Raw genomic sequence first — 18,143 nt, 5'->3', positions numbered from 1 at the left:
TCAAGAAAAACATTTGACATATTAACAATAGAAATATTGAGATATTACACATAAATGTCTCATTTTTGTTTTCCTTTTCAACGGTTATGAGAGCATTTTGAGAGCTTTGCATGGAGATAAAACATTTATTTACACTCTTTAAAACAATCAAATGTATGTTATATACTGGCATCTATGGTATCCACTAGGAACTTTTAACATCCATGGAAAAATGTTCTTAACACTAAGAAAAAATTGGTTCTTTGGGCACTGCGAAAAACCCCTATTGGAACATTTATTTTTAAGAGTGTACATAATATTTACTTGTTTATCAGAAATTCAATGTCAATGCACAGCATTCCTATCTGCACTGCCACAAAGGGAACCTAATAATAGAGATAATTCACTGACACCCACATGAAACACCCACAGCAGTGAGGAAATGGCACCAATGCTACACTGCGGACTTCTGCAGTTCAGGGTTTCTCCAGCAGGGGTCACAGCGTGTGAAGCAGGGCCCCGTCACACACCCAGTGAAGTCTGTCATGCAGAAGAGCATTCAGCCTGACCACACATAGAGCTTGTGTATGTAATGGGAGTCCTAGAATAATATCCCGCAAGACCCCGGACACCTCTCCAGATGTGTGTGTGTTTATTTGTCTGTAGGACAGCTGATGTCCACATGCTCAGAGATCTAGACTGGTCATTCTTCCGCTTGTGGTTAATGGATTGCATCCTGTGAAAACGTATTGGGAACGAGGCCTTGAATTACACGAAAACCTCACACCTACTGTACGCACAAATTGCATAAAATCCTGAGATCCTGGCTGGAAGTTAAAGTGTGGAACATTTCAGACAGAATGGCTTGTAATACTGTGGACAATTCAAGCTCAAAATGGAAATTACTACAAAACTACAAAAAAACAAAAAAGTTTGATACTCTAAAATGTTACACACATACAAATATAAAACACTGTCAGGGTTTTACACTAAACTAAACAACACAAATGCTCAAATGAACATAACTTTTAGCACAAAAAGAAACTCTTTACATGTGATGAGTGAAGACATCTTCAAATGCTCTTTTCCTCGTCGAAAATATCATGATCAATGATTTTACCCAAGAATTATATAATTATATATACATTTAAATAATCCAATTAAACATAAATATATATTTTTTTATAAATTATGATTCATTTTCTATTATTATTATCATTATCATCATTATTATAATCCAATTAAACAAATATATTTTTTCATAAATTACAAAGTGATTCAATTTTTTGTATTTGAAAGAAATATTGTTCTAATAGTATCATCATTATTATAAATATTTTTTATATTTTACTATGACATGCATAGTCTTGATAAATATACATTTAAATGATATATATTTTTTCATATATTATAAAGTGATCCAAACTTTTTTACTTTTAGAGAAATATTATTCTATTGTTGTTATAATTAAAATAAATATGCTAAAATTTTATTATGACATGCATTGCCTTGTTAAATGTAATTTTATATATTTTATTTAATAACATACATTTAAAAAAATGTTTCATAAAGTATGTAGTATGTGGTAATTCATACTTTTATTAAATTATTCTATACTAACCAGTCTTTCTAAATACAATTTTGTGATGAGATAGCATACAGTTTTCACTTTTACATTATTTTCAGAATAAACCATCAGCAAACCCACATTCCTTATATAAGCCTCACTCTAATAATCATGCATGCTAATAAAACCTCAATGCAGTTTCTAAATGTGCGTAATAACTTCTCTATGTGATTTGCACTGTGTATCCAATCCCGTGAAAACCCTGCCTGAAAAGAAACAGGAAGAAAGCAAATGCTGAAATGATCACTAACACATAGAGAATCAATGGCACACATCCATTCATTAGCCTCTCACTCCAGCCCTGCATTGTAATATGCAGCCATTTTCCATCCGCAGTCACACACTTATACTGACACACCATGTTTCACTGGGTCACACAGAGTCAGGCTGATGGGGGTTACTATGGCAACACATCACGACCCATGCGCTGCAACACAGAGAAAGATGGAGAGGGACGGGAGGAGGGATTACTGGGAGGATACACACCATTGCCACCGTACTGTGCATCACCAGATATGCTTTCCTTTCAAACAATGTTCACTCAGAAATTGCTAGTAAATTTCACAAATAATTACAAAGTAGCTGCACATTTAATTAAACATTGCATTTTGAAGTAGAAATATTGAAATAGTATTTTCTTGCAAAACATACAGTACTTCAGTAATCGCTGTTTTATTTACACCAAAAAAATTATACCTGGTGGCAGAAAAAAATTGTGAAAAAATTCCAATTCGCCTTAGGCTAAGCCACACCCTAGATTGTAGATTGGCCAATCACAGCGCAGCCAAGAACGAGCTCCCACAGAGGTCCGACACTTTTTCTCAGCGCTCCATTGACTTTAACACAGGCGTCTCATATTTTTGGTCTCGGCAGGCTATTACCGTCGTAGTTTTATCAAAAATATGGTTAAACGTTGTGCCTGGGGCATTTGTAACACAGATACGCGTTTCCCAGAGAGGTTGGAGGGGTGTGCGTTTTTTCCCCATCCCAAAACCGAAGTCAAATCCTGACAAGTGTCGTCTAGCACACGCTGCTAATAAATGCAACGTTATACTCGCGTAGTCCGTTTGCTTTGTAATAACGATTATAGAAGTGAATAGAGACCTACCCAGCTTTGCATGAACAGTGTTGCTCCTTGATATTGTTAGTCCCAGCCTCCGTCTCCATTAGTAGGATATGCGGTGGTTCATTTTTTGACTGTGACCGGTATGCTTTTGCCTCTATTTGGATGCCTTGTTGTTCCTTGCGTTTCCCCTGTATGTCGTGAATATAGCCTTCGAACGTATATTGCAGCCCTTTTGCCTACTTCTATCGGACACTTTATTTGCTGCTTTATAAAAGTTTGATAAAATTTCAGCAGGAAGAGCCGTCACAGCATAAGCCATGTTGATACCAGAGCCCAGATGAAGTTTGTTTGTCGGACGTAGCAACAGTAACTAAGGGGGGCGGGGCTTAGCCAAAGGCGAATTGGAGGAAGGACACAAGCCTGTAAACAACCACCCTAGCAACAACAGCAACACATAGCAACACCCCAGCAACCACCTACATGAGAAAACACTACTCGCTGTAAAAATCTACTTATCCAATTACTTTTTCAATGTTTCAACTGTGAAGCTTTTCCCTTGAGTTTTCCTTGTAGACGACACCGTTGTCCAAACGATCTGCGAAAACGACTAAAAACGCTGTAATCTGCTGCCAGGCCATTAGATGGCGATACAACACTTGATTGAACATGTAATACACATGTGCATGACGTCATCGTTTTCAGAGGTTCATGTTGTTTACACGGAGACCGTTTTGAAAAACGTGCACTTTGAAACCCATTTTCAAGAGTTTGTGTTTTCAGGCACCCAAAACGCCGTTGTCGTGTAAATGAACGGCCAAAACGCATACAAAGTTGTACGTTCTTTAGTTGAAAACGGTGTTGTGTAAACAGGCCCTAAGTCCTGTGTTTCCAGTCATTCTTTGCAAAGTCTTGTATGTTGTTACACTGCATTTCTGAGCATTCCTGTTTCTTGTTTTTTTTAATTCTCTGGATGTTTTCTGAATTACCCTTTGCCAGTGTTTGCTGCCCTGTTGCTTATTTGCCCGTGTGTTTGACCTTTTGCCTGTTATATGGATTACGATTCTGGATTGTCTCAATAAAGCTGCATTTGGATGGATCGATCTTGAAATGTTGGAGGAAGGCGGCAGATAGAGATGTATTCAGGTCAAGCCCAAAGCGCTCACCCTGTGATCTTTCAGCATCCCAGAGAGCACTGACCATAATTGACAGTGTAACCCAACCATGTGTTTCTTTAGGAGACTAGAATCTCAGTACTTCACAATCCCAGATGTTTCTGAGTCACTGTGAAAACGTCATTTTATGCAAATGGTCGAGCTTTAGGGTGAAACATGAGAGCGTAATATCAGTGGCACAGGGACATATGGAGACGAGAACATGGATTGGCACTTAGAGCCTTGAAGACGAGATAATACAACAGAGGTTATAGTAACCTTCATCTTTATTTACATTGTGTCCAAATGTGCAAGTATCAATGTCATAAAAAACAAAATCACCCTCAAATTAAGAAAGATAAAAATAAAATAGTATACAAAAGGCCTATTTCTAGGCAAATTAAGATGTTCTGCATTTGTGAGCTAATTTTTACAGCACATTCTACCCTGAAATCCTCATTATTGAAATGCATCTGAATGTTGTACTTTTTCTGCCAAGTTACATTTTTGTATTTATTTACTTTATTAACTATACATTAAAAATGGTGTATATAATATATATATATATACACCATTTTTAATATAGACAAATAATATATAATATTATATTATATATAATATTGTTTATTATAATATTTTATACATTATATATATATACACACAAATAATATAATATACAATTTATTATATTATTTTATATTATTCCTATTATATATATATATATATATATATATATACATACATTCACAAATAATATATAACATAACATATAACAACTTAATATAATATTATTCATATTATATATCATTATATTTTATATATACATACATACACAAATAATATATAACATAATATATAATATGATATAATATTATTTATTATATTATTTCATATTATGTATTATATATTTATTATAATATTATTTTTCATACCTGTAATGAGAATTTTAGGGGAAAATGTTTCATTGTCAAGAAAGTAATGTCACAATCTTAATGATGCTAAAAATATGCCAGTGCCACTGGTCCTAAAGACAACTATAACAAAACATAGCACTTGTGAATCCCTTTGCATTAGCATTAAAGATTCAGGATGGGTTGGGAACAGAACGGGTGAGTCTCAGGGGACGCAGTAATACACCGCGCCGGAGCACATGGCAACAGACACAGGAGCTACAGCCTCGGGCTAGACACAATCAATACACAATATTTGTCTAACTTCAGACTTAGCTTTTTGCCTATATTTGTCAATCGAGTCCAAACTGCAGCCCATCAGCAGTTGGCATCAAAAAACATTACTTAGCTCAACTACTTTAGCTTGCAAAAGCTAACATTTTGTCATCTTCCAGCTTAGCTCCTCCAGATGTGATATGTACTAAGCTGTGCTGTTCTGTCCAGTTCAAATGACACATCTCAAAACTAATCACAGCCCTTCTACTGTCTTTATACAGCATATCAATATGGTACTCATTCACTACATATTACAAATCAAATTGTGGTATTAAGATCACATGCACACTCGAAACACTATCGCTCAAGAACATGGAATCGATCGAGGAAGACTAAAGCATCTGTGAGGGAAAACCTCATCTCTCCTCATCAGCTCATCTCCATGGTTACCAGATTCATTCCCTCAATTAACTCGTGCAATTCTTCTGCACAAATCACCAATATGCCACTAGCTGTCAAAAGGAACAAAACAAAACAACTAAAGGCCTGTATTACAAAACTTGCACTTAAAAGATAAAAAAAAAAAACTTAATCTTAATTAAATGCAGGAAAACTTACTACTATGCAATTTAATTAAGCCTTTTCAACTAAACAAATAGTTTGATCTGATTATTTTGTCCTATAGGTTTGTAGTTTGAACTTAAATGCATTGATTTAAACCAACTATAAAGTGAATACATAATTACTCAATTTTAGTAAGGCAAGTATTTACATTAAAAGAATTTATCTTAATTTTTAACACACGTTTAGTTTGCCACAGCACTGACATTCGCATATTTATGTTCATTGAATGATGCAACAATTACCATATTCAACATATAACCATCCCACAACCTCACCACGAGTCCCACTCTTCAGCGCAACAAGTGAGGTTCAAGGAGTAAACACATTTTTAACGATAACTTACAAATGTTTAAAGACAGACCTACGAGATTGTTAATCAATGATATTTGCTTCTGCTGAAGCCGTCCCCTCATTATTTCAACTTAGTTTTAAAATAACTGTGTTAACAGTGGAATTCCGGATGAGAACATTACCCATGATGCTGTACAGAAAATTCCACCAATCAGAGAGTCGAAACAAGCAAAATGCGCCAATAGATCTCTTTAGCCCCGCCCACTCCCATGAAGCACTGCGAATGACGTAATCAAGTCGATCTCCCTACGCTCTCAAAATATTTCAATATTTCAATATAAATGCATATTTGTAATAAACGTACAATATATTGTTTATATCTTTATAACATTTGTACAAAATTTGTAATTTTGTAATTTAGTTTTATATTTCTTCATCGTTTTTATTTCGATTATGCTGTTCGCAGTGCTTCATATTTTCAAACAGTTTGTAATGTTAAAATTCACCTTGCACTCTATGGTGACCACAAAAACTTTAACAATAGAAACTCCAAGATAACCGAACATTAAACACTAACATTTCCCTTTACTCGAAAATGCCGAGAACTAAAAATCCACCCATGCAGTTTCAGTTAAAGGGATAGTTCACTTTGGAATTAATTTTTGGTATGTTTTAGCTTACCTCAAGGGCATCCAAGATGTAGGTGTCTTTGTTTCCACAGTATTTTCAATTTTGATATTTTTAGGTCAAACCGTTCTTGTCTGTCAGTCATATAATGCAGGTCTATGGGTCTACCAAGAGATCACTTCCGGCGCTTGCGCAGACCGAAGCGCCGGCGCCCTCAGATCACTTGGACGTGGCTGTGGTTACAAGAGGTAAAAACGATATAAATACTGTTCGTTTTCTCACACAAACCGCTCGTTTTGTGTCTTAGGCCATCAATGTGTACTTACATTTACGAGTCATTAAATCATGTTTAATTCGGACTTCTCTGTGCATGCTCTTTGAGGTGGTGACCATAGACCTGCATTATATGACTGACAGACAAGAACGGTTTGACCTAAAAATATCAAAATTGAAACTACTGCGGAAACAAAGACACCTACATCTTGGATGCCCTTGAGGTAAGCTAAAACATACCAAAAATTAAGTTCAAAGTGAACTATCCCTTTAATGCAACAAAAATGATTAATGTAGTCCCAACATAATGAAATTAAGTTGTGATAAAATGTACGCAATTGTGTTACTTCAGCTCATTTTAAGTAAGTAAACTGAACAAGCAGCAATAAAAAATTTAAATCAGCACAATTTGACAAAAATATAAATGAATTTTCTCATTTCTCAATATAAAATAATTCTCAATCTTGAAATGCAAGCACTTGCAAGACCCAATAATGGCCCAATAATGTAAGTGACAGTTCCTTCAACTGACCCAAAACTGTCTCTGACCATCCGTATTGTTAAGGCCTGTTCTTTCTTTATGTAAGTCTCTCTCTCTATTGTAGAAAGTGAGAACGAGGGCTGGGTTTGATCACCCCACCGTCATGCGGCATTCTCTAAATCCCTCTGCATGAGCTTCCCAGATAAAGCCCAGATTCACGCCCAGGAGAACTGGCCTGGATTTCATCATCTGAATACACGTGCAACGTGTGTATTTGGGGGTGTGAGAACGAGCAATGAGGTGTGCTGATCATTTCAAACTCTCAGTAGGAAAAGAGCAGATAGAGGAATTAGAAAGACGATCGAGGCCAGTCTTCCTGAGATCAAACTCCCTGCAGCTGTGTGCGGTCCGAGTCCAAGAGGAACACAAGGTCACTCCGATGGCATGCAAATTATAATGATTATAATGAAATCGAGACCTGACAGATGGCTTGACTTTGCAAAAAGTAGGGGTGTGCAAAAAAATCGATTCACATTTGAATCGCGATTCAATCTTTACCGATTCAGAATCGATTCATAGAATTCCAAAAATCGATTCATTTTTTTTTTTTTAATGGCGTGCACGGGTGGAGTGGCAATCGGGTGAGTCGGGACTTTTACCAGTGGTCCGGTAGTGTTTCGAGGCTGCGAGGGCCGGTCTGATAAATAGTTATACATTGCAAGTTCTTGCCGCCCGCTGGTCAAACTGTGCAGCCTCTCTGCTCAACCCGTAAATAAATGCATCGATCCGCAGATCTTATGTTTGCGTTCTGTAGATCTGTTGCCAAGCGTGTCCGAGGTTACGGGTTCTAAAACCACACTCGTATAGTGTTTTCTCTCTCTCATCAAAACCGAATATGTTCATCACGTTTGTGAGCATTTTATTTTGTGATTTTACCGGAGTCTCCACAACGGCGATAGATTAAAGCGCGCGTCCGAGTGAAGACTGCGCGAGCCACAGAGAACACTGTATCCATGACACTGATAGCAGCGGACACGAGCGCTCAGCTTGATTTCAAAAACAACAGATCTCTTATTTAATAGCGAACTAAATAAATGCTCTGCTAGTTAACTGGAGATACCCGCAAATTACGCCTATGAACGACTTCACTGGATCTAAACAAATCAATCTAACCATAGATGTTACCAGTAGCGCTGGCTTTTTTTAAATCTATTTAAAATAATTTCGCAAGGGTTCTATCGACATTAGTATATATTTTTAGGAAGTTCAATGTGCCCAGTCGAGTTCACATTTCAACAGTCAACCTGCAGCTGAAGTAGTCCTTAAACCACATTTAGCATAATTGTTTGTTTGATCTGACTACAGCACTTTAAAGCTAAATGTAAAAGCTTCTGTTTAAGTTTTATTTTAAACATGAATTAAATGTAAGCTGGCCAAACCTTGGCACTTTGCACTTTTTAGTTGCAGAAGTTTTTATTTTTGTATGAAGTCATATAAAGTAATATCAAACTACATTTAATTTGCTGTGTTTTTTTCTTTTAAATTGTGTCTACTGCAATCAATCACAGGAAAAAGTAAACTACATTTATATACTGCGAATCGTTTTTTGAATCGAGAATCGTTTTTGAATCGAAAATCGATTTTGAATCGAATCTTGAGACAAAAAATCGGTATCGAATCGAATCGTGACATTTTCTGAATCGTGCACCCCTAGCAAAAAGACACAAATGGTGACTGGGCTGTTATATAGAAATGCTGCAAATCGCTGTTATAGCTGCACAGAAAAAGTTTGGCTTCAAGGAGTAAAATTCAAAGGGCCAGAAAATGTTAGGTTGCTAGTTCAAGCCGTCACCAATGTGCCCTTGAGCAAGACACTTAAACTGGAATTGCTCCAGAGGGATTGTCACTGAGCTGCAAATCACTGGATAAAAGCGTCTGCTAAATGCCTACTTGCTATTATTTTGGTGTGTGTGCAAAATGCTATCTGCAAAGCTGCTAGCTATCAAACTACTACTGAACAACAAAATACAGACCGTGAACAAACTGTGTATTTATTAGTTTTACACCCGCAAAATGAACACTGTTACTATAGGCTACAATCAGCTTGCATTGGCCCTAGTGAAGCATGTTGACGGGACCCCGAATGACAAAAAACATGGATTATATATAAAGATACGGTTGCAGAAGATGTCATTAAAAGCCAAGCACTGTGAAATATGTGACCACTTTATTTAGATGGACAGCACATGTCCACTGTCCAGAGTATATATGGTGTCTGTTTCATATTTTTGTTAATCTAGCCACTGCTAAATGACATTTGAAATCTAATTTAAAAATAGAAATATAAAACAATGTGATTTAAACACTAAATTCACCAGAAACTCCAGCACTATCGGCAGATTTTGAAACGCTCATGACTAGAAACGTCTCAGGTTACAAATGTAACCTTTGTTCCCTGAGAACAGGGAACGAGACAATACGTCATCGACGTTATGGGGAACGCCTCAGGCGTGACAGGTGTCTGAAATCACTATCAAATCACGTCAATCACATTGACCGGCGACAGCCCGTGAATCATTAGCGTGAATGATTAACGTGCGACCTGGAAGTATATAAGGGCGCCTTGCAAACATGACAAATCACCTTATCGTCTGAAGGGACTGTACGGCAGGCAAGCCCCGAGGCATGGCAGGGAGACGTATTGTCTCGTTCCCTGTTCTCAGGGAACAAAGGTTACATTTGTAACCTGAGACGTTCCCTTTCGAAGGGAACTCAACAATACGTCATCGACGTTATGGGGAACGATATACCCACGCCGCCATGCTGAGGGGAGTGCATGCCCTCAGGCAGTGACAACTGTCCGAACCAGCAAATTCAAATGAAATGCTAGAACCACTCACCCTCATGTCACACTGGGCTGTCAGTGACAGCATTCCCTACGGTCATAGCCCAAGCTATAAGCCTAACAGGAAAACCTCCATAAACATAGTTAAATGAAAGCCTACCTGGGCCTGCTCAAAGGCCTAGGACCACAACTTCAATTAGAAGGGGCCCCTTCTAGGGAATGTGGCTAGGGAATCCGAAGGAACCCCAGCCAGTCACTATCCAGGGGAACGTACTCACCCCGATATGCCACCAGGACGGCCTGACCTGGCGTCAGATACATAGACACTTAGTCTGGCCACTTCCTGTCTGTCCGAAGACAGAGCCTCTGGAAAAAAGCCTTAAGTAAGGCATCCAACCCGAGGGACTGCGACGCTGGCAGTGAACCACTCGGCCCGGATCTCAGAGACGGGATATCCCGGAGAGTATGACTCAGCATAGTGCTTTATGACCCTTGCTAGCGAGGGGAGTTTCTCTACTCGATCCATGGATCAACCCAGTGTTTGCAAACACTGAGGAGGAGGCCTGTGAAGGCCTAATGGCTGATCTAACCGGGAGGCCTCACGAGAGGCCTACGACCGTCTGACCAGACTCAGGAAGCCGCATGCTCATAGAGACCCTCAGTGAGGGGAGCACAAGGTCTGCCTGGTAGGCAAACCAGGCTGTAGGCAGGAAAGGTTCCAGGAGGGAACAAATAGCAGAGAATAAACACTTTAGCGAGCCAGGGCGCAAGCTCGCCCTCAGCAGCTGCCTATTAAGGCTAGCTGAAACTGATAGCAAGAGGCCACAGGCCTCATAAACCCAGCACCATTAGAAAAACATTACAGGGAGGCCCGGAGAGGCCTACTACCTGATAACCCCAGTATGTGGGGTGCTCCACCTTCAGGGAGGCCCGGAGAGGCCTACTACCTGATAACCACAGTATGTGGGGTGCTCCACCTTCAGGGAGGCCCAGAGTGGCCTACTACCTGATAACCACAGTATGTGGGGAGCTCACCTTCAGGGAGGCCTGGTGAGGCCTGCTACCTTACAACCACAGTATGTGGGGAGCTCACCTTCAGGGAGGCCTGGTGAGGCCTGCTACCTTACAACCACAGTATGTGGGGAGCTCACCTTCAGGGAGGCCTGGTGAGGCCTACTACCTGATTGCTACAGTCTGTGGGAACTCAACTTCAGGGAGGCCTGGTAAGGCCTACTACCTGATAGCAACAGTATGTGGTCACCTACAGGGAGGCCTAGAGAGGCCTACTACCTGATAGCGATAGTACGTGGGGAACTCACCCTCAGGGAGGCCTGGTGAGGCCTGCTACCTGATAATCACAGCATGTGGGAACTCGTTTTCAGGGAGGCCTAGTGAGGCCTACTACCTGACAGCCATAATATCTGGGAGCTTTTTTCTGCTACCCGATAGTAAGCCAGGCTAGCTGTCCAGTTGCCCGTTCTTTGGCTTGTCTCTTCAGGGAGGCCTGGTGAGGCCTACTACCTGATAACCATCTTAAGTGGGAATTCACCTTCAGGGAGGCCTGAGGGGCCTACCACCTGATAGCAACTGGTAGCTGAGTCCGGGTGACAGTTCCAAGGTGGCCTGCTAAGGCCAGCCAGCTGGGGACTCGCCTATCAGGGAGGCCTGGTTGGGCCTACTAGCTGACAGCAAGTCAATTCTGCTACAAAGGAACACTGTTGGGAACCATACCACACCAATGGAACTATTGGGCCCACCTACAGGAGGCCTAGTACGGCTAGCTACCTGTAGCAGCTATAAAGTATGTCCCACAATGTTGGGACTCACCTCAGAGGAAGCCTGTTTAAGGCCTACTACCCACCGGTGAGTCAACTGCCCGAACCACCAAAGCCAACCATTTCTCTCGAGAAGTGGCCTACAGCGCCCTATTGGGGGCTGCCCATACAAGGAGGCCTGCTGAGGCCTACTACCTGATGGCGCAGCCTTCGTTGGCAGATAAGCTGTTTACACAGCGCCTACAGCATCCTGGTGCCTAATCACATTGCCCACGGCAGTGTACTCAGCTAGAGTAGCTTAGCACCCTAAAAAACAAGGGGAGTACAACATACGCTATACTGCCTAAACGGAGGCCCCAGAAGTCAGGGGCCTACCATCTATGCATGGGCGTCAGCACAGGGCAATGCTCTGGCTTCAGGGGAGCGAACTTCGACCAAAGAAGAAGTGAAGGCTTACTTCATACTCGACCCGAGCCATAGTAGTGCGAGGTAGGATAAAAACAGAACTGGGAGTGAAGTGCTCAGACCTACCCTGAATCACAGGGGAATACTCACACCTCACCCTGAGTTTACCAGGGTGCGGGCCTGCCAGCGGCTCTAGGGGTAACAGAAAAACATCTGTGCCCAACCTAGGGGAGTGGGGCTTGAATGAAAGCCAACCACCTACAACCCACAGCCTGAGCAGTAGCTCAGCAAGGTATTAGTGAAGCCCACACTGGCGGCCTAAATCCGTAGGCCAGTTCTGCACGGCAGGGTCGGGCAGGAGACTCAGTCTTCTTTGTGAAGCGAAAGACGGCCTAACCCTGCTCAAAAGGACTTATATACCACGGAGGCCTAACTGAGGCCTACCATGTCCTTATAAACCATCCTCTGCACCACGCTGCATTACTCTAGTCACCCCAGAATGCAGAGAAGGGGGCGGGCCTTGGCCTAACGACTCCCATGGGAGGAGGCTGATTATACAGGGATGCCAAAAACCTACATTCACAAAGTGAAGGGTCAGAGGAAGAAATGCTAATTTTAGCAGAACGCCTCTAATATCCCTGGCACAGCCTAGGCCAGCTACAGAGGCGGCCCTGGTGAGGGCCAACCTGTAAGCATAGATCTATCTGAGGGCTCAGAGGAGCCACAGCCTACTAAAGAATATAGTCTGTATTATTCCATACAAAGGGCTGCAGAACGCTCAACCTAATGAAAACTCAACAGAGCTCAAGGGGCGAAATACTCAGAAAAGTCAAAACGGTCCCATGGGCCGGACATAAGATCTATCTGAAGCTCTAGCGTCAGTCAACACTCTAAGTAAAACATTCTATCAGAGAGAGACCAACTACTCTACCCTGAGGTGGCTAATAGCCCGAAGGCTAACATAGTTATCGTTCTGGCCACCTAACGGGGAACTTCAGGGCCCTGATAATCCAAAAAAGTTCTCTTACCTTATTACCTTGACATGGCCCCATAACTCTATACAGGGAACGAGGTCTGTAAAGAGAAACATATTATTTTTTAATCACAAAAAATACTCTTTGAAAGACCAGCAGCTCACCTGCGGCGTGCGAAGTGAAGACTCACCAGACAGTTCTTCATGAACATGGGGTCTACCACCTTTACATACCTGAAAGAGGCACTCTCACTAACCAAGCCGAGGCGGGCCATCAGAACATTGTTCTAACCATGAGCCCAGCCTCAGGCCTGATGTAAGAAGCGCCTGGGGAGTCGGGGAAGAGAGGAAAGGGCTAAGATATAATCACGCCCTCAGGGAAGATGATCCATGACCAACGCAACGTGCGTTTGTGCCGGATCACCTCCCTCAGATCCCTCTTCTTGCGGGAGTCGCGCCTCCTCTGCGACCTACTACTCCACGGAGGAGGCGCACGAGAGGTGACACTGGCTCTCTGGCCTTAATTAAGGTCCTCGGACCATGATAGGCCAGGCCCTCCCATCTGTCTGGGCGTGGACACGGATCTCAGCGGTATGTATGTCCTGGATACAGCTGAGCGCGCCTTCGCCTCTCTGAACTTTCCAACCACCGCCAACACGGAGGTGCCGAAAAGCTCAGAGGGCGAAACCAGCGAATCGAGGAGAAAGCCTTTCTCTTTCTTCCCGATGTCGGCCAGGTTCAACCACAAATGTCTCTCCGTGGCCAGTATCGTCGCCATCCCGGAGAGCTATATATATATATATATACACACATTTTTTCCATTTGCGGCGCAGCTCAGTAACCGCCTCTGGGGCCCCACCCCCTGGTCGAGATCCCCCAGCAGATTGGCCTGGTGTACCTGCAACACCGCCATGATGTGCAGGCTAGCACCGGCCTGACCCGCTGACGTGTATGCTCTGCCATTCAACTGGCAGGGTTTGAGCTCTCAGTGTCGATTGTTTTCCCATCGACGCATACCCACGCTCTCCTATCCTCTCAACATCAGCGAGACTAGCCTGCTGATGTTGGTGGATACAGGCAGAGTACGGGTTCTTCCATGTCCTCTCGATCTCAGTATGAGATCGGGAAGAAATGAAAGGCTCACCTGAGCTGGTGGTTCTATGACCGGGGAAAAACCGCTCTCATCGCGAGCGATTTCTCCCCCAACGAGCAGCCACGGCAGCTGCAGCCTGTCCGCGGCGCGTTCTATAATACTACCAGCTCAGCATACACGGGGCAGGGTAGCTGAGAAGATACAGGAAAATATCTTATTATTACCACCCTCATCAGCCATCTCCTGTTTGTCCAGGAGAGCGCTTGCTGCCGGACTAAGTTTTCCTTTTTTTTTTTTTTTTTTACTTCATCCAATTGCAGCTTATCGTCAGCCGCCGCATCGTCTGAGAGGATTACACCCCTCTCAAGGCGATCGGCGAGCTTCATCTGTGACATCCAGACGCTGAACCCTCTTCTCTCGAGAAGAGGGACCGGCGCAATCACAATTTGTACAGGCAGTTCCCTCGAGAACTGCCTGTGCGCGTCTTCCTTCCCAGACAGAAAAATGCACAGTTCGCGTGTGTCACCCGGCTTCAGATATCTTGAGCACGGGTCTGCACACTTCTGAAAGCATTTCATAATTACCTGATTTTCAAAGCAGTTACAGACAAAACAGTCCCTGAAGACGATGAGATGATTTGTCATGTTTGCAAGGCGCCCTTATATACTTCCAGGTCGCACGTTAATCATTCACGCTAATGATTCACGGGCTGTCGCCGGTCAATGTGATTGACGTGATTTGATAGTGATTTCAGACACCTGTCACGCCTGAGGCGTTCCCCATAACGTCGATGACGTATTGTTGAGTTCCCTTCGAAAGGGAACTACCTTCACCTCATGTGAAAAGTTTTTTTTTGAAGAAGAAGAAATTAAAACTTTTATTCAGCAAGGATGCATTAAATTGATCAAACATGACAGTAGAGACATTTATAACATTACAAAACATTTCTATAGCAAATAAATGCAGTTCTTTTGATCTTTCGGAAAAATCCTGACTTCGAAATCACGATTTCCACAAAAATATGAAGCAGCACAACTGTTTTCAACTGGAGTAATGAAGTTGAAAATTCAGCTTTGCATAACAGGAATAAATTACATTTTAAATTATATTCAAATAGAAAGCAGTTATTTTAAATTGTAATAAAATGTCACAATATTGCTGTTTTTACTGTATTTTTAATCAAATAAATGCAGCCTTGGTGAGCAGAAGAGACCCCACAAGTTTGAACAGTAGTGTAAATAAATCATTTGTACATTAGCATGGTCACTGTTACGATAAACGGTGATTAAAAGAGATTGCGACTTTGGTGTCTTTGTATTTTCTTCATGTTTCTGCCGTAGCCTACTTTCTCTTTCGCAGGTGACGCGCGGATTGGTTGTCTTTGTTACACTGATTGGTTCGTCTCTGCTGGTCATCGTCGGAGACGAGGGAAAGCGGGATCCAATCATATGGATCATCAGAAATCCAGGAACTATAAAGAGCACCTGAACGCAATTGAAAATGCCAGCCTTTTGTTTGTGAACTGCAACTGTGTGTTTAGTTCTCTGTTACGCTTGTTTTGATGTGTGTTTGATTACTTATCAAGCTTCGTTCATGTTTAGTTTGTCATGTGAGTGCGTGTCATTTTTACGACCTAAACTCCTTAGGTGGTTATCCGAATTGAGTAATTGCTGTGTTAAAACTGGATAAAGGAAAGGGTCAGGTAAGATGTCACGTGACGTACATTTTGCACATTTAGGGTTTTTCTCTGTTTAGACACACTAGGTTTAGGAGCATGTGCCATTGTTGTACTTTTATTTTGGATAGTTAGAGTAGGGAAGTATACAGCATCTCGGGCGTCGAAGACTTTTCCTTTCTACATTTTGCTTTGGTATTAGTTAGGTTAATTGAAAACGGGTTAGAAAGGTTATTTTCTTTATATTCTTTTCTTTGAGTTGGCACTGTCCAGTTATTCCAGGTTTGGAATAATATTATTTGCTGGTATGTTTGTTTTACTTTATTGATTGGAAATAATGATTTGCTTGAATTGTTTCTTTACATATGTATGTATATATAAATATACATATATGTTTATAGAGAGCTCTTTTGACCAGTTGTGGTCAGCAACAAATGCACTTAAGCATCCTACTGCCTTTGGTTTCACTTACTTCCCAGTGTTCTTTTAGTAATTATTGTTGATAGGTGATCAATGTTCCCCTTCTAACTCCCTAGACTTTTAAAATCAACGAAGGGTCGTAACAGTCACTAATCACATATCACAAAGAAAATATGACTCATTGAGCTCTAAGTAACTTTTCTGCATTTTCGAGTGTCCTGTACAAAAGTCTGAACTCCCTGTATTAATGTTACGAAGCCGCGGCAGAACCAGGAGGGCTTCGTCGTTCACAGCGTCCCTGCGGGTCTCTCTGGTAATGTGGATAATTAGCATGACCCGCTTTGATGCTCTGTTCACTGTTGCCTTTTTAATCTAGTGTACTTACATGGCAGGTTAACAGCCGTACTGCGTCTCCTGGTCTCATTCTTGACATTATAGTAGCTCTTATGAACACTTCAAATCACACATCCTCTTCATAAGTGGTGTCATCTTTTTCAAGTTGACAGGCTGAGAATATTTAGCAAACAAACACATGCAGACACTCACCCATTGGCCAGATTGTCGTCATCGTCATCATTAAGGCTCTTGCAAAGGACATCAGAATCACTGAGGTAACCAGACTTGAGGTCGCCATCTCCAGCGTCCAGGCCTTCGATGAACTCGCTGCGTGCCGTGTGGCTGAGGCGGCTGGAGCAGCGAGCGGGCATCGTGTGAGAGGTGTATTGGGACGAGGCTTTGCTTCCCGACAGATAGCTGGATCCGGTTGAGGAAGGGGCATCGCCGGCTTGCAGACGAGGACTGGACTGGCCGTGGCGCCATGAGAGAGGCGAGGAACGGTTGGAGAGGCTGGAGATGCTACGAGCGTTGGTTTCATCACTGTCGTAGCACACGCTGCTGTCCAAACAACTGTAGATGGAAAGAGAGAGTTACTGATGCATCCAAAACTCAACATAATAGGGTTGTGGGATGAGATGAAGGCCACAGGAACTCATGACCTACTAAAGAAAAGGATGCATGATCATCTTCATCGGTTGAGAATGCAGATTGCATAACCAGATGCACCGGCTCAAATGAATAATATAACAGCTTCCTTCACCACATAAACACAGAGTAGCTATTTTTACCCACTTCTCTCAGGACAATTCATCAGACAGCTGCAAAATACCAGAAATGCACTAGTGCTTTGAAATATTTGATGCTATGAAGGCATAAAATGCACACACACATGTTGGCTTTGGGTTATTCGGTTAGTGTTACCCAGGGCTGTTAATTTGGCATGTTATTCTTGCAAGTGGTTCACTTGGTTTAAAGTCAGCATGAAATCAAAACTGACAATACTTGTTTTTTTGTGGAATATTGCGGGTTTTATTACAAATAGTTTATTCGTGCACATCATTATTTTATTGTGCCGTCATAATCTTTAATCGAAATAACTTCTCCTTCCAGCAACATCTCTTCTCTTTCTCTGATGACGAGGGCGGGGCAACCTGTCACTCACATGAGATCCACCAATAACAAACCATCCAATCAATTCCCCACAGACAAAATAAAGCCCCGCCCTACATTTGGTCTCGTTTCAGAAGCCGTTTTACTCGCATATATGCCACAATAGGAAAGAAAAGATTTTTTTTTTTTTTTTTTAAATGCTTTTAAAAAATAGTTTCAGGTTTGC

General features: G+C 41.8%; 1 protein-coding gene across 5 annotated transcripts in view; it reads right to left on the bottom strand.

Moving 5' to 3' along the window:
* The window catches only part of nav1b (neuron navigator 1b), an 87,497-nt gene that overhangs the window by 52,325 nt on the left and 17,029 nt on the right, over positions 1-18,143 (bottom strand). For all 5 annotated transcript variants that reach the window (XM_056270405.1, XM_056270406.1, XM_056270408.1 and 2 more), the window contains exon 3: positions 17,018-17,377. In XM_056270405.1, the coding sequence (XP_056126380.1) occupies positions 17,018-17,377 (360 nt within the window). The remainder of the gene's footprint in view (positions 1-17,017; positions 17,378-18,143) is intronic.

The sequence above is a fragment of the Rhinichthys klamathensis genome, unplaced genomic scaffold (assembly GCF_029890125.1).
Source record: "Rhinichthys klamathensis goyatoka isolate OS25496 unplaced genomic scaffold, OSU_Roscu_1.1 h1tg000303l_1, whole genome shotgun sequence".
NCBI lineage: Eukaryota > Metazoa > Chordata > Actinopteri > Cypriniformes > Leuciscidae > Rhinichthys > Rhinichthys klamathensis.
The sequence above is the reverse complement of the archived record's forward strand: the minus strand, read 5'-3'. Positions and strand labels throughout refer to the sequence as shown.